At 37.6% G+C, this 18,346-nt stretch overlaps 1 protein-coding gene across 4 annotated transcripts in view; it reads right to left on the bottom strand.

Annotated features, from left to right (window-relative positions):
• Positions 1 to 18,346, bottom strand: part of emid1 (EMI domain containing 1) — a 141,665-nt gene that overhangs the window by 115,110 nt on the left and 8,209 nt on the right. For all 4 annotated transcript variants that reach the window (XM_078952959.1, XM_078952958.1, XM_078952961.1 and 1 more), the window contains exon 3: positions 16,506 to 16,609. In XM_078952959.1, coding sequence (XP_078809085.1) covers positions 16,506 to 16,609 — 104 coding nt within the window. The remainder of the gene's footprint in view (positions 1 to 16,505; positions 16,610 to 18,346) is intronic.

Here is an 18,346-nt window from a genome sequence, read left to right as displayed (position 1 = left end):
GTTTAGTTATTTTCATCTTTTAATCCTCTCCTCTTCTCTCATCTCATCTAAATGAAGGTCTTATCTCATGAAGGCACTTCAACACAACATGCCCACAGACAGCTGATAGCACAAAGGCTTGAACAACGAAGAACGCTCACACAAGTGCGGGAAACTAGAAGCATGCTACAGGATGAGAATGGAAACTCACATCGAAACCCAACATTAGGTTTTTAGCCCCCTTCACGGCAGCTTAAAGACAACAGACCACACAAGCACAGTGCAATACCAAGCCATCAATCATTTCTTCTCCTGTCAGCTAATAAAACAGATTGTGTGATCACAGTCTGAGGTCAAGAGGGGTCAGGTGACCCAGCGAGGCTCCAGCAGAGGTAGTCGATGCAGGCCTTATCTCAGCACTGCATCACAAAGAAACACAGGCTCCCCTTCAGACTCCTTTTGCTGGCATTCACAAAGTTTTTTTTTTTTTGTCAGCAGCCACCCTGCACTCCCTCACACCCACACGGCAAGAAACTGCTGATGGAGAACAAAGGGAAAACTTGCACAGTAGGCGCTTAAAGAACATCAATGCGCACTCCACTGGGACTATTTCATTCAGTTGGCTGTCATTCCTTTTAGAATCAGTGACATGAAACTCTCCTGATGTTTAGTCGAGATCCTAACCAAATGCAAAACCGGATATTTTTTCCTGTCTTTACATTTCATTGTTCTTGTCAAACCTATCACAGTGACAGAAGCCAACTTAACAGACTTCCAGAAAATTTGTGGAAATCAGGAAAAAAAAACATGACAGTAGTAGAGATGTAACACTAGAAGAAGACAGTGTTCAGAGAACGAATGAACTATGATGAGTGATACAACTTTTTTGCTCCAACATAAAAAGGAATTTCTAAATCAAATAGTTATATTTAGACAAAAGCTGAAAAGGGGAGGTGATAAAAATCAAAGATTTTGCAAATGCAAAACCAATTGTCTCATGTAAGGGGTCTGCAGCTGCTTTCCAAGTATGTGCTACGCACAGGCTAGACCCCACCACGATCAGCAAAGAGACAATTTATCAGAGCTGTCCTTTGTGACAGGGCAGTAGACTCACTGAGCCCAAAAACTCCAGGGATCAACACTCCCACTTCAGAGGGAGCAGAGCACCCTGACACTTTTGTGCTGAGACAAAACATCTGGCTGATGTGGATTAAACAACAATTTGTTTTAATAGGGAATTTAAATGCAAGTGTGTAGACCAGACTTAAAGTGTCCTCCCCTCCTTTCTCATCTCTAGTATCTGGGAATGTGAGGTGGACCCTGAAGCAAAGCTGGAGGTCTTGGTGAGAATAATCTAATCTCTTTATGTATTTCATGCCTCAGAAAGACTAAATGGTTGCTTTAAACTGTCCATTTCTTCATTCACAGCATGCATGTGCTGTTAAACTGTCAACATCAGAGCAGAGTTAAAACAAGAGATCACTTTTCATTAAATCTTTAGCACTGCAAAGACTTTTTAAAGGGCTGTGCAGTGCAGTGGTGAGACACTACAATGACGAACGACAACAATGAGTTTATAAACCTCTTACTTACCAACCATTCTGTGCTTAAATCATGTTGAACTCATTTAAAAAGGCAATTTAAATTGAGTACATGAATGTTAATATGTTGACTTAGTGGTCTGTCTGCTTTATTTGGTAAATGTAAACTACTTGTAAAAGCTTTAAAGGTCTTAAATGACAATAAAGAGCATATTAAACCTGATTTCTGACTCTTCACATTTAAAACTATAAATAAAACCAGTTTGAGAAGACATGAAGTGAGGCTTCACCATTACAAATGACTTCATTGCTGCACACGTGGAAAACTTAATTCATCCTGAGTCCTCCTCCTTATTTCTACACATTTTTAAAAGATGAGAGATCAGAGTGTAATAGTTATAATTCACAGACGAAATGCTGTTCTTGGCCCTCAGAGCTGATCTTCATGTAGCAAGGGTTTGTGATAACTGGCTTTTCTGTGCAGTGGCCGAGTCTCAGACGTATACCAGCTGTGCTTTTCAGAGCTCAAATGCAGCAGTTTGAGGAAAATCGTTTTCCCACAGACTGGTAGGAGCGATAAAGATCTTTTGGCTTCACAGAGACAGTCTCAGTTCTTGTTGCAGTGGCATCTATCATACATGAGTGCCAGCTTATGATGAATTGATGTTGATGAGCGATTTGGAAAAGGGCAACATTGTGAATGACTTCAAAACAAAACAAAAATTGACCCTCTTTCAAAGCAGCAACTATGAATGTCTGGTCTGAGAGTTTGAAGATATTTGTGGACACATATAAAATGACCTGTTGGTGCCACAGAAAAACTGCAGCAATAAAATCATTAAACTGTGAGTAATACAAATAATACCTTTTAGAACAGCTCTTTGCATGAAGCGCTACTTATCTGGGCCCATATAAACATAATGTGGGCAGATAGGTATGTGTAACTTGTGGGAAACACTGCAGCAATAACGGGACATGGTGCAGGTTTCTGCTGTGAAGCTCTGGTCTCTGGGTTTTATGTGGAGTTTGGCATCCATTTAAAACATAACACTTGCCTAAACACATTTGCAGAGAACTTACACCCTTCATGGCCACACCTTGTTGTTATGGCAGCGATGCCTTAAGGAGGGATAATGGGCCCTGCAGCTCTGCAAAAACTGTTTAGGAGAGATTTGATCAGGAGTAACAGGTGCTGAAAAAACTTCCAGAATTCTCAGGTTCAATTCGGTGCCTGATGGTACAACACTTGGCACAAGAAGAGCTCCATATACTCAGCAAGTGACTTTATCATGGTGGGTTTAGAATTCCATGAATAGTAATAATTTTCTGAATTGCTTTGATAATTGTAATTACAACAGAAAAATAAAAATAAAAAAACTGATGCTTTGTAATTTGCCAGAATTACACTTCTTTTTCAAAGATTAAGATGTGCCACAATTTTCCCAGAAATACTGGTTGGAAAGGTTTCAATCAATAAGGAGTCCTGACCTGAAGTCTGAGTTTATCGTTTTCCTTAAAATTTCTTGGTTAAACCCAGCATGTGAGAAAGAAAAGTCACTTGAGGATAATAACCAAAATTAACTTGGTTCCATGTAACTTTCTGAAAAAGAAACAATTCAGTGTCATCAATTTTAACAAAGTTTCATGTCAAACATCCATATCCTTCCTTTTGTTAAAGAAACAGGCTAAACCAGTAATTGTTGCTTATAATGGATATTTTACTGAACAAAATATTAATTTCTTTTAAAAAATAGTTTAACAAATCCTAATGTACGAAACAAAAGTCATGCACTTTGAATTAAACCCAAACTTTCTGGAACCATATACCAGTAAGTGGGATTTCTGTACATTTGAGAGCAATAATGAACAACAAAATAAATGTAAGTGATATGCTTTTTTAGTAATAAAACTGATTGACCAAACTTTTGATTTGTTTGTTCTGCTGTTTTCTGAGGAACCGAAGATGGTTTTTTTTAGAAAGTCAACCTTTTTGGTGTTTATCAGTGTTGAAAAGTTTCTCAAGTAGTTGAAAGTCGTGACAAGGTTTACACAGATGGTACTAAGTCAGTTTTTTCACATAGAGGAAGTTCTACATTAGAAACACTGTAATTTCTTTTTTTTCTTACAGATAATCACAAATCATATCTGTCTGTTAGGCCTGTGTTATTTTCAATCGCAGCTGATTCAGGATCTGAGAAGAAATGCTTCAGTAATGGCAAAAAAAACCAAAAAAAAACAAACAAAAGAATAATTTTACCTGGCAACAGAAATATCACCTTCACACTGCAAAAGTTTGTGTCAAAGAAAGCATAAAAAATAGTATTTGTGAATATAAATTGTATTGATGCAAACTGAGTTCTTGCACATTTATGGGATTTTGATTTAAAATGTAAGAAATATTTTGAGAGAACACAATTTATGAGTCCAACTGCAGATAGTCTAAAGTATAAACTTTGGATTACACAATTTCCCCGACAAGCTTAATGTTGTTAAACTTTTTTGACTGAAGAGGCAAAAAGTGGCTTCAAAATATTCAGCAGAAGCACACGAATTACCAGTGCCTCCGCTTTACCCTAGAAGATGGGAAATAACTTTTGATTTGAAGCTGGTCCTCCAAGATAGCTGTATTTTCCTTCGTCAACAAACGCTGATGCCTACGAGGCTTGAGCAGTCAGCTGGATCACATAATCCCAACCTCATTCAACTTTAACTCTTTTCTTTTTATTATCAAAAACCCCACAACTCTCTGCTCCCCCAACTCTCAGTCGAACATTATTTAAACTGCTGCTTATAGCCGCCCTCGCTCAGCCAGTTTGTTGTAGATTTGTCCTTTTGCTGCAAATTGGAGGGAAAAAAAGAGGCTTCATCTTCACCAACAGCCTGCTGGAACTCTTCAACAGACTTTAAGAGTAAAACGTGAACCGGCAAGGTTTGCTGGTGTCTTTTAAATTGAAGACAAGCCATGAACTTGTCAAGAAATGTCCTCGGTGTGGAAGCTGCTCTTTAAGGCAGTGTTTCCCAGCCCTGGTTCTCAGGGACACTGTCTTGGATGTTTTCTATGTTGCCCTGCTTGAGCACACCTGATTCAGTTTATCATCAAGCTCTGTAGAAGCCTGATAATGGCAGCCATCATGGCAGGTGTGTTTGAGTTGGGAAGGATTGAAAAGATTAAGGCCAGTGATCCTCTAGGATCAGGGTCCGGAGACATTGCTTTGTGGTCCCGGTATGGCTGCAGACCCATAACCGGTCCATTGGACAGTTGCACCAAGCTGCAAAGAAGAAAAAAAAACAAAAACATGACCTACATTTAATTTTCCAACTGACTCATTCTTGGCGCATGCCAAGTCGCTCGGTCACGTGTCAAAAAAACATACGCTACTTTCTTAAATCGGCTGCACTGACTACTAAAATTAAACCCCCAAGCTAGCAAAGTTAACAAAAACATTCACCTCTGCCTCTAACTTGGAAAGTTTCCTTTTTGCAAAAAAGAGTGGGTGAGGAAACAGAAGAAGAGCCTTTGACTTCAATAAAAAAAAAGAAAGCTGTATTTAACAAACAAAAACCAGGAGTTTTCACTAGAAATGTAGATTTCTTACAACAGTTGTTCCCACACACAAAGCCCACACTGCATAATTTTCAACCACCAACTGTCTAATGCAGGGGTGTCAAACTCATTTTCACCGAGGGCCACATCAGCATAGTGGTTGTCCTCAAAGGGCCATATATAACTTATACAAGTAACTAAATGTAATGAAAAATAAATGTAACTACTCCTTAATGTTTAATAACTTATTTTTTCATTATAACTTTTTAAAATGACATTTACAGTTTCATAGAAAACATATGTTTGCTTGTTACTCTAGCATGAATCCTTTTAAATTTAATTAGGTTATATGGACAGTTTAAGTCCTCATGTATAGTTGTCCAATCCGATATTTCCAGTCCAATTTCCCCTAGTTATGAATAAATACACACCAATTTTTATTTTTTATTTTAAGAAATGAAAAACTTTTATGCTCTCGCGGGCCACATAAAATGACATTTGGGCTGCGGGCCTTGAGTTTGACACATGTGGTCTAATGTCATGAAGATGCTGCTAATAAAGTTGCTCCAACAGTGGATTCACATTTATAATTAAACTCAGTAAATTCCAGTTCTAGTTTCTTTTTTTTTAAATTTTTATCTATTACACCTCAAAAGTGTGAGTTTTTACACTTTGACAGTTGTGGGTTCAGAGAAATTCTATGTAACATTTTAATGTGATATAGATAATGTGATCTGTGTATAGATAGTGTAATTCAATTCAATTAAATTCAATTTTATTTGTATACTATAGCCCAAAATCACAACAACAGTTGTCTCGATGGGCTTCGAAGTAAAACATGAACTCAAAAGGATCATGAATACAAAGAGTGATCTGACTATGTCAGCCATATGTGCTTCTATGCTGCTCAAATGCTTGAAAAAGGTTGGGGGACCACTGCTTTATAAAAACAGATTTGGCTTTCTTTAGCCCTTAATTTCTCAACTACTGTCCCACCTTAGTGCCCATGAGGGCATCCACCAGGACTTATAGTGATAAATGGTTTGGAGGTCAGAAACAGCATGTAAAGGCAAGCATGTTGCTAATCTTTTTTTCTTATCATTTGCGTCTTGTTCTAATCAATTCATAAAAACCGCATGATTTAGAGTGAGTGTCAGGGCTGAGGCTCATAGACAGAACATGGATGTTTTGAATCGCTCATTTATTCTGCTCTTTCCTTTTCCAGCAATGATGTGAACAAGGATTTCCAGTTCAGGAAAAAAAAAAACTCAGCTACTTAGTAAGTTTTTGCTTTGTCTGCCTTAAAACAACAGTGGCATCCCTTTTTCTTTGCAATCATCAGCTTCTGACAGTTTAAAGGAAGAAAAACATCCTGCATTCCTACCTGGCACCATTTTGGGAAAAGTGTCCCTCTGGAGCCGTGCCACTGTTCCTCCAATGCAACCACTCTCATTTTACACACTCATATTGTTCTCCATGTAAGAGTGTATAGGGAATAAATTATCCCTCCATGAGGCCAGAGGGAAGGAGAAGGAGCTGAGCTTAGACTTTCAGGGCAAACTGTAATTCTCTGGTTTGTCTTAGAGTCAAAGGCCCATCTGGCTGCAGATTTAGTGTCTGTCCTTCAATAGAGCTCTGTTTACTTGAGTAGTTAAATTTACCAAGATAAAGAGAAACGTTCATATAAAACGCATTAACTGAGAGTAATCCCCTCTGGTCTTTTGTAAATAGGATGTAATGATGGGGATGTCCAAGGAGGGCATTCATTCTTAAAAGGCTCTCAAAAGACAAAATGTGTGCCAGCATTGGCTGGGTACCAGATCCTCAAAAGTGTGCGACTGTGAGCTCCAACATATCAGTGTCAGACAAAATTTCAGACAGAAGCAAGTCATACAATGCAGCACCTGTAGTTCACAGCCAAACTACACCACTTCCGTCAGACCTGTAAACTATGAAATTTGAAGCATATGACATTTGAAAAAAGGGTTTTGTCACTTCAAATAGCATTGATTCAGGCTTGAAATAAAAAAGAAGGCCATTATTAGTAGATTTTAAGAGTCAATCAAGTGTTTGTGGCAACAATAGGACAATAGATCTTCATAGAAAAAGGATCAAGCAGCACTTAAGCATAAGGAAAAAAAGAAATCAGATTGTGAATAGTAATTGTCAAATAATTAAACCTATCTACTAAAATTTTCTTTTTTTTGTAATACAATTACGTAGGTTTTATCTTAATTCAGAGCAAGAAGGGTTATATCAGTAATATATATATATATTACTTTGTATATTGTACATCTGCAGCTTAAATCAGTAAAGTTATTTTCACAACAATCCCAATAAAAATCAAAATGACTGAGAACTATGAAGCAAGTGGGGTTTAGACTCTGATATATGTGTTCTCAGTTGGACGTGTGTTTAAAATGTCTGCTAACAGGGGAGATAAACTGGGAAAAAAACACTCCCTAAGAAGGTTTGAAAGATGAACTAAAGTCAGAAGTTAATTCTAGTTTGACAGGCACCGATCCCCAGAAATAACCCTCAGACTCAGGCACAGTGATGCACTTCTCAACTGTGCAAGAACAGCTGTACAAATATGACCCTCATAGGCATGTCAGCACAAGAAAACCTTTCCTGAATCCTCAGCAAACTTCAGCATCATCTTTACAGATGAGCGTCTAACCGAGCCTTAACAATCTTGGGAACAGGCGTCCACAGTGAGTTGGGTTATGCTAAGAGAGAAACTGATGCAGAATGACAAGAACACATCCAGAACTCTTCAGGACAGGAACATATGACTCATAAAGCCCCTTTACTTATTTACTCTTCCTGTTTTTATTATTCAGAGCTGGATAATCTGAATATAAATAACAGCCTTTGAAAAATGAAAATTATGCTGCATCCACATCTTCCTGCCTTTTCAAAATAAAACAAACATGTCCCTACTTTATTGTGACATTGTGAAAAGCTATTTTAAAAGAACAACATTTTAAAAAAATCCAAATCATACATTTTATATCATACATAGAGTTTTATAAAAAAAAGTTTTTACGCCCACTTCTTTTTATTCATGGTTCTGGAAAGGCTCTATAAGACAAAATGAAAGACCATCTGGTTCTTACCCGTCTCAAAGTTAGGTCAAGGCAACCTGAGATGTACAAAAACACATGACCTGTCATCGGTCAGTACTTATTTAACAAAAGCTGATGTAAAATCTACAAGAAAACTTTTCAAAGACCCTAACTCATTAAACCATTTAAAAAATCTTAAGTTGATCAAATTTTGTTTGTCATTATTAGTCTGACATTAGTAGGTTTAGTTGCGGTTGAGTCATCGCATCTGGACTCAAAATCCTCTCTCGAAAATGTTCACCACTCATCAAAGTGGCTTCATCATTCTGACAGAAGTTGGAAAAATTTTATTTTATTTATACCTTTTTTAATCATTACGTTTTTGAACGATGTTTTGAATGAAGTAAATGAATTAAGTTTTTGATTTAAAATGTTTGAAAGAAGTTGAATACATTTTTATTCATGAATATTTATATTATATGATGGTTGAATATTTTACAAATTGGATTTACTTATTAGGAAAAGTTGGTAATGATTTGAAGAAAGCTCACGCTGTTCTTTACATTTGAGCTGACATTTTATAATGTCATGTATGGATGGACAATAATGTGGAGCTAACTTGCTCTTGTTAACTTGAAAAGAGCTATATATATATATATATATATATATATATATATATATATATATATATATATATATATATACAGTATATATTTTTATTTTTAAGTGAAACCTCAAGACTGTATCTGCATGTGCTTTAGCGGTTGTGTCAAAAATAAAGTCTTTTAAATTAATGCAGTTATGAATAAAGATTGTTTTTCACAGACAGACTGAAAATTGTGTTTTTGTGTTTTTAACAAGTTCTCGTGGCATTTGTCTCATGATGGAGGACATACATACAGAGAATTATGCTTAGAATTGCATTTCTGATTATTTTTTTATTTAAATTGTGGTGAATCGGGAGCAGACAATAAAATGCCATTGGAAAAAGCTTGTAGTTGTCATGTAAAATCTACTATCAGAAGGCCACGACCCGCCTGCCCACCCACAATTTAGAGGCAAATTTCTAATGAACTCCTGCAGCTCTGCAGAAACTTTGTCCTAAAAAAAAAAAGACAGGTTTTTTAGTCTGTGTAAAAACATTGTTATCTCACCTGTACAGACAGGTGGAGATGAGATAGTGAGACAGGGCATTTTTAACATGAGCAAACTCCTTTTCTACATTTCAGTATCCGGGGTATAAGAATGCTTCTTCTTGTTAAAATCATTCATGATTAGGATTGATGTAGGTGTTTGAGCAGAGGGAAGCAGGTGTTTTAATGCAGGTGTGTGTGCTTGATGCCAGACACTGACTGTGAACTCAGCAGTAATGACTAAGAGGACTATAAACACCCAAGGGAGCAGAACACGCAGACCCCCTATCTGGAGTCAATGTATGGTCCTTGTTGAGGTGGAGGAGGGGGAGCCATTATGTGCTGCTCGTTTCTGGTCGTGGCCAAAATCCAACTAAAATACAGGTGCTGTTAAAGCCCCCACAATGGGGGGATGGAGCATGTGGAATGCAGGTCTGGGTTTAGAGGTTCAGGGTTATGTTTTGCTTTTAATGAAATCCCTCTGCTGGGGTGTTGCTGGTTCCAAACACCCTTCACTGCTTCACCATCCCTGGCAAAAGCTCAAAAAGTGGACCACTGAGAAGATACACTTTCTATGTATAACTGTGCCCCTGAGCCTCACGTGGGAAAGAAAACAGAAGTAAATAATATAAATAATGATAAGAGTTACAATGTTTTACAATGCGATTTTTTGAATGTCAGTGGAGTTTTGAAGATATGTGGGACAACATTTGATCACAATGGGTTTACATTTTGTTCTCAAGTGAAAAGAAATTTGGTTCAAATGAAAAAAAAAAACAGTTTATTTTTTTCACACCAAGGAGATCAAAGCAACTGGAAATGTTATTCAGTTACAATACATGACCACTGGAAAGCAAGAACAAAAACCTAAAAAAGCCCGTTTGCAGTTACTCTCCTGCTATACCACACCAGGGTGCACCTGCAAGTAAAACTGACAGAAAATAAAAATAAATTGCAGCTGGAAAATATATCATATATATATATATATATATATATATATATATATATATATATATATATATATATATATATATATATATATATATATATGTAAGAGATAATGGCCGACGAGGTGTCCATCATTAGAAATTAACGAACTTCGCAGAAGCCTGAACCATCCAATGCAAAGTGGAGGACAGTTCAGGCTTCCGTGTCGTCCGTTATTTCTCATGATGGACACCTCGTCGGCCATTATCCTGCTTTTACCATGGTCACCTAGGAAATGAATGAATATTCAATCAATTTTTAGTAATTTGTTCTTGTTAATTTTTCGGTTCAGATCGCTTTTTCACGAAAAGCAAACTATATGATAACAAGGGCAGCGCGTTCTCATGGTAATGGCTGAGCCGGCACAGACCTCAACTGCAGCAAAGGACAACTTTATATATGCTGTCTATTGCCGCTGCAGAGGACAGCGATATATATGCTGATTTCACAATAGGAAAAATAAAACATCTGTTCAGAGAGAAGGTTCACCTTTAACCCCAAGTTTGTTTTAAAGAAGGCAGCTCAGGGTTATAGAACATTTAAGCTATGTGACTGGAACTTCTTTTTCAGATGTACCTTATCACTGCCCCTTATCACTTTTTAATCCACACCCAGCATCCAATCCGAATCGAGTATTCACCCGGACCGTGGTATGAATATAGAATATCTGTTAATTATGTTGTAGGACATTTCATTATAAATCACAATGTATTGCATAGTATATTACCATATATGAAAATGACAAAAATTGCAGTATTTTATTATACCGAAAAATGTATTATACTTTATTTTGGAAAAACAACCTTGATGATCCAGCAGGTGCAAACTTGTAAAATAAAAAGAAATGACAACTAAACCTTTGCCAGGTTTGACTGAAATAAACCTTTGGGTTGTACACGCCAATTAACTTTCACTTAACAAAAACAAGTTCTTGGAAAATTATTAAAAACCTCAACAGCTGTTATCAGATTTTATTTTCCTCTTCTTCTTGATTGTGAAAAAATAACCCTTCTGATCGGTCAGACTCTGCTCTTGCAGTGAAGCAGGCATGTCTCCAATGGGACCAACCACTGGTGTAGTTGATCCCACTCGCCTTTCTTCTCTGTCTTTGGTCCAGGACTAATCAAAACCATCAGTACAAATCCCTTTAGACCCTGCTGAACACAGAATCCACCAAGTGTATGAAAAGAAAACGGTGTTTTAAAGAGTTTTAAAGTCAGATATTTGGGAAATACTGTGTTTAGTGGCTGAGAAGCAGAGACCAAAGTCAGGGGGGCCAAGAGGCCATAAATGATGTCATCACAATGAGACTACAGTGATGTGGTGCTCGGTCTGTTTGTGCTTCAGTAAAATGTGGGAGTAGACTCATATTGAAGTGCGGGCTCATAAAATCCCGGCCCACAGTGAAACAATACTGGTGCTTCTCTTATGTGGTTCTGTAAATGTTTATGATCATATAACGCCCCAAATTTACCAGTCAAGCTGACAGGACTTAAGGCAATGAATAAAAATACTGACAACTACTGTTTAGTTGAAGAGTATGATACTGACTGTTTTATTGCATTACCTAATGTTGCATTCTGGATATCACTGGGCAGAAGGGCTGACACAGCAGTGAGAGGAAGACCTCAATAGGTTTTACAGAAAACCATCCAGCTGAATGATGCAAAAGCATGAAATGTTAAGTTTGTGTGGAGGCCATCTGAGGATAAAGAACTCCACTTTAAGATGCAGCCATGGACTAGATTTTCAGGCTCTGTGCTTTTTTCCCCCATATCATTTTTTATTCAATAGTTTCTGTGTTAGGTTGGGTGCTTATTTATACAAAACAGCAACAGGAAAATGAAATGCCAAGCCTAGACTTCAATGGAACAATGTTTCCTTTGTCTTGATCAAATCAAAAACCGGTAGCTAAATTAAAAAGTTTCAATGGAAAAGTCGCATAAAATCCTCTTCCATATCAAATCCAACACAAAACATAAAAATAAAATTAATTAAAATAAAACATTTTCTGAATGGTTAAGTACAGATGTGCTGTACAGTTTTAAATACATATTAAAGAGGAAAAAAGTTTAAGTTGGAATTAAAAGTGCTGGAACTGAAGAGGTTGCCCTTAAAATGCTGCAACTGAAGGTTAAAGCTGGCTTCACTGAACTGATCAACTTTAGACTTTTTTTCAAAAGAATTCCCGCTTTATCAATGCTGCCATTGTATCTACACTGTAGAGAAAAAAAGGTTGAAATGTTTAATTAACATCCTAAAGCTTCCATAAGAACAGTAGAGCCGTGTTATGTTTGGATCAAGGTTGGAAAGTGGAAGTGTGCTGAACAGCAGTCAGCTGAATAAAAGAAAAAGGTCAAAAAATGTTTAAAACCTTATTTTTTGTTCTGTAATGTAAAAGATGAAAGGTTCTTCTTGAGTAACTTCTGATCTGCAGCAGTCCAGGAAGAAAGCATCACTTCCCTTTCTGCTTCTGATGCTGGGATCAGTCAGGCTTTGAAGTGAATGTGCAAAAAGAAAACCCAAACAGCTATGTAGGGGACAGAAGACTTCAGGACCATATTTTTCTCCCTTTTAGTCTTTTTTTTGCTGACTTGGCCTACTTTTTTCCCTTTTTTAACAGCATTTTCCATTTTTCAGATTTTCAATGTACTCCACACAAACACCTTGGGAAATGATAAATAAATCATTAAGTAGAAAAGACATTTCTAATCCTGAAATCAAATACACAAAACCCAACAAAGATACAAAGCATGGGATGAAATTTTTATGAAGATTAAAAAGACAGCAGTGCGACATTCTGAAAGTCCAGTGGCATTTTTTTCACTTTGAACACAGTCAGGCAGACCAAATAAGTATAAAACAATAATTTTAATAATTTTAAAATCAAATTAACAGTTTCATTAAAGGATCACTGCCATAAAAAATCTGGAAGAAAAAAATAATTGTTTTTTCTCATATTTGATACAAACCTCTGCATTTTAGGATTAAAAAAGATAACGCTGGCACAAAGGCAAAAAAGTCTATTTAAGTTAATTTTGGAGGTAAGGAGGTTGATATTTTAATAGTTTTAATTAATGACCATCATGACAGCTTCCCAGGATGTAGAATGCAGTACCTTCGCACACCTAATCTCATTTGGAGCCTTCAGACCAACTCATCTTCAACATCAGCTGCTTTCAATTTAAATACGCTTCCTCATGTCTGCTAATCATTTACATAGTTATGAAGTTCAGCTGTTGTTGCCCTTCCTGCCTGCACGTCTTCAGACCTCATCAGCATTCTGCATGCAGCAAAATCTGACATCAGACCATTACGTTTTTCCAAATGAAAAACAGCAAAGGAGAATTTTTAAAAACTCAATCTAAACCACTAACGCTAATTCAGAAATGAAAGTGATGGAGAAAAAAAGTTTAGTGGGCTGAGTGACAAGGTGACAAAGTTTTGCCCATGCGGTCATGTGGTGGGTGCCGTTCAGGAGTGGGAGTGGAGGTTACCCTTTCTTGCTCAGCTCTGATCCCCTCTGGCTGACTCCTCTGGTTGGAGTCCCTCCACCTACAGCCACACACCGGCGACAATTAAATCACCTAATCACAGAGGACAGCTGCATCTCTCAACGTAGGAATATTCCACGCTTTGCTCTTCCACCCACACACTCACGTGCTACACACACCAGCATCCCACTCTTGGTTTGCAAATGGCAAGCTGCAGCCGACTGATGTTTAGAGTGAGGGGTTAGAGCAGGCCTGCGATAAGCTGCGCTGAGCTGTGAAAACACAGATTACATTTCCGTGGCTTATTACTGACAGCACACTTCTGCCTCCCAGCCATACTGTAATTGTGACCCAAAAACCGCAGCCTCCACTTTAGATATGGCTAGATGGGGAACCCCCATGGCAAAGCTCTGACAGCCAGGCTAATTCAAATCTACAGCCCCTCCACCTATATGTTTGCTCCAATAAACTGAAGGTAAATATATTTTAAATATCTACTTTAATCAGTGAGTCTTTTTACCATCTCCATACGTTTTGGACTCCATGCAAAGTAAGAAATAAAAGTAAAAACAAAACTGCCAATAATGTTCCCTAATTTTCCAACTACTAAGTATGCATTCATCCTTTTCTGACAGGCTGCTCGGCTGCCGAATCTCACTGAGTCCTTAAGCTTGACTTAATAAAATAATGGGTATAATTTTCATGTTTTCATCTCAACATTTCCTCTAAATTAGGAGTAATTTTGATGTTTGTGTTAGATGTACTTGATATCTCAGCTGAAAATGAGAATGAACTTTAAAAAGAAAAACAGCTAAGCATACATTCAATCCCTCTTTTTGGCAGGTCATGAAAGTGCCTCCATCTGCAAAAACTCTTTTTTTTCCATCTTCAGGCTCAGTGATGGATAAAGACCATTGTGTTTCAGGTCCACAAGTAAGGAGATATCTCCCCAATCTCGCAAAAAACAATTAGAACCTTGTAATTACATCAATCATGCGGAACTGAGGCAAATCAGGGGATAGAGGGAAAAAAATAAAAAAGGAGGAAGGGCGAATGTGAAAGTTGCTCATCACATTGTTCACTCTGTCATGTTTTTTTTTGTTTTGTGTTTTCTAAAGCTCTCACTCTTAGACTTCTGCAAGTGGCCTCTCAAGTGTTAGAGTAAAATAATCCAAAACTTGAACAAGGATTATGTGATCTTCTGCATAAATTGAACGTGTTTTATCTATGACATTAGTAATTCTGGACAAACTTTATAAATCCCTCCATGAGTGAATTCCTTACATATGTTGACTAAAAGGCAGAGGGGAGTCTCAGACTGTAAACAAAGGATGTAGTCATGTGAGCAATAGGTTTAAATTTACAATTACTTGCCTGTTTTTAAGCTTCCTCAATCTTTTGTTGCCAACCAAAATCCAAAATATGCAAATAGGCAGGAAAAACAAGCCTGACAGTTGCCGGTACGTTGTCATTTAGGTCATTTGATTCATACCTCCAAAAAACAGAAAGTCGGTGTCACTTTTTGTTCAAAAACAGACATCTTTTTAAAAATCTCACATCCCTGACAGTCCAAACAGTTAAATCCCAACATCAAGTGCAAGGTTTTATTACTGTTGAAAAAAAGAGCAGAATGAGATTGACAGCAGTGAGGTATCCGGTTATGGGCAGGCAGGGGGTTCAGCTCACGAGGAAGAAACAGAAAAAAATCTGGGTATGGTGGCCCCAAACAGCATCCAGGGAGCTGCAAACTCAAAGCCCTGTGAATGAGAGCTGTCAATTCCACTCAGCAGCGCCTCTGATCAGAGCTACCCAGAACACGCTCAGATAAGGGGCTAATCTCAGCATCCCTGCTGGCCTGACAGCTCTCTACTGCCATGACAACCAAATGGGAATCTCCGCAGGCAAAAACCTTACTGGATCATTTCCTTCTTTCTTCACTTTGCATGACTCTTTTTCTGTTAAGTCTAACAGTTTTTGTTTTTTGCTTTTCAACAGTTTTAGTACATTTACTACAGGGAATTTTTTTTTTTCAAATTTCTCCACTTAACTGCAAACCTCAGACCAATCAGACGGCCGGGTTTTTCTTAGTTCATCTCAAAGTGGGAGCATAAAAGAAATAGTTTTTTTCCTCATTTTTGGCACCACAAAAAAGCAACCACTTTAACCACTGTAAATATTTATTGTCCTTTGCATTACATAGTCTGACAATTTATGTTACACCCATTCAGACCCTCAGTCACGGCAAAACAGGAGCTCCACCCTTTGAGCCAGACTGTAGAGCCCTGCCAGGGGAAGACGTGTGTGTGTGTAAAGCTACTGTAGATGAAAAATGAACACAGCAGTGCTTGCATGGCAGTGGCAGATGAAGAGTTGGTTCTAGCTGGATTGTAAAACAAAAAAACACCGCAAGTAATAAATCTTTCTGCGGCATATTGACTTTTTTTAAATGAAGGCATTAAAACTTATAATAAAGTGGGAGTAACTGACTCACTCAATAAAAGCTGAGAGATCTTATTTCTCGGCTTCATTTAGAAGACAGAAGCTGCACAATGTAAGGCTGATGGAAATCACTGCTGTTCTAAAGTCTGTCATATGCAAGCACATTAGACTACAGACATCAGACAGCAATTTAAAAATGAAAGGATGGTGACAAAGAGCCAGCACAAGGTTTGGAGAATAAAAAGTTTAATGAGCCACGTGAGGAAAGTGATGTAGTGAAGGCTAGACAGAGAAAGTAGAGACAAGTTAGCTTCTCTTACCTTCTTCACAGGCAGAACCGCTGAACCCTGGACAGCATTTCCACTCTAGAGAGGTCACAGTGCGATGAACCACTTTGTATGAAGGTCTGATCATGGTCTTGTAGCTGAAAAATACCGACAATTTAAGGTTATCTCCTATGAAAAAAAAACATTTGAACACAGGTACTCATTTTATTCATTTACTCATTTACTCATTTACTCATTTAGTTATTGTACTTGGGGTTAAACCAAAGTGCTTCAAGTCAGAAAGTAGGACAATTTCGCCCTCAAATCACAGAAAATAATTGCAGCCAAACCAAGGAATGGAGGGACAAAGAAGGAAATTAAAACTCAACATAAAAGTGGCTTGTTACAGACTGTGTGGTCAAGTGACCCATTGGCTTGAATTGTGCAAATAAAAACTCACTTTTTTATCATTCATGGCGTCTTAATTGGATAAAATACTAAACCCCGCTCCCACCAGTGAGAAAGACAATCCGGACAATTGCTGGAAAATGGCCATTTAAGGCGGAACAATGATCTGTCAATTTAAAGACCATGAATCTAACAGCACTTACTTTTAATTCAGACCTGCCAAACAGGAAGTCTTGTTTTTAAAATGGATATATATATATGAATATATGTATATATTCACATTACCGACGGTTCAAACGGCTTAAGGCCCACATCTTCTTCTCTCTTTAACCTTCTGACTAGAATCGCTATGAAGACTCGGATGTGGTCACAGTGGACATGGTGTAGTGCAGTTTGGGAAAATGTAAAGGTCACTTGCATTTTCACAAACTGAGACAAACAGGATCCCAATAATAGGATGGAAAAAAAAATTACAAACTCTAAAATGTTTAAATGTTTTCAATGTCAAACTACAACAATGAGTTTTGAGAACACAACTGTTGTTGGGTACGGCCGTGTCAGGACAGATTGGAACACTTAACCATATCAAATCTGATTAAATGGAACTGCATTAATTCAAGTGTGTCTTTGATTTTATTTGCACATCTTTTTCACTTTCTATTACATACACCTAATTTTAGTTAATCGAGTCAGCTTTTCCAATCAACCAATCAGTAAGCCACTCCCTGGATAGTATTCAGTTCCACAACAAAACATGTTCACATTATAAATTATTGTTTAAATAACAAGCTTGTTTTATTGGAAAGTATTTTATTCAAATTAGACATAATGTATCCTGGATTTACAAAGTTTGGTCAAGGTGCATTTCTGTGTTTTTGGTTTGATGACATGTGGTGCTGGACTTACCTGATCAGGCCCACAGAGGGTGGAGCCAGTTTGAGGAGCAGGTCACAGGAAGTGGACTGTACCATGTATCATGGGGAACAGTACTTTCTTTTGTCTTTGTGTTTGAATCTTAACCAACCCTCTGCCCATGGCTATCATAAACACCATATATTCCAAGATGTGTCATTGAGCTTAAATCTTTTAAACTGAGTTCTTTGTTGGGAATTATGTTTAAATTATGTTGGGTTCAGTTGAGCTTTTTAAAGGTCCAAGTCGGCTACTAAGTTGATCTAGATTTAAAATAGTAAATAGCGTATACTTGTATAGCGCTTTTCTACCTTCCTTGAAGGCACAAAGCGCTTCGAAGTCACAGTCCCATTCACCCATTCACCCATTCACACGTTCACACACTAGTGGTGGCTCTGCTGCCGAACACTGGCGCTAACCTTCCACCAGAGGCATGGTGGGGTTCAGTGTCTTGCCCAAGGACACTTTGACAAGGTGGGAATCAAACTCACAATCTTCCGATAAGAGGTCGACCACATTAACGCCCCTTTTTGGAGTTTTTCATTTTGTCTGTAGCCTATGTTATTTATTTTTCG

Source organism: Oryzias latipes, chromosome 9 (genome assembly GCF_053564925.1).
Source record: "Oryzias latipes strain Hd-rR chromosome 9, Olatipes_Hd-rR_3.1".
Classification (NCBI taxonomy): domain Eukaryota; kingdom Metazoa; phylum Chordata; class Actinopteri; order Beloniformes; family Adrianichthyidae; genus Oryzias; species Oryzias latipes.
The sequence above is the reverse complement of the archived record's forward strand: the minus strand, read 5'-3'. Positions and strand labels throughout refer to the sequence as shown.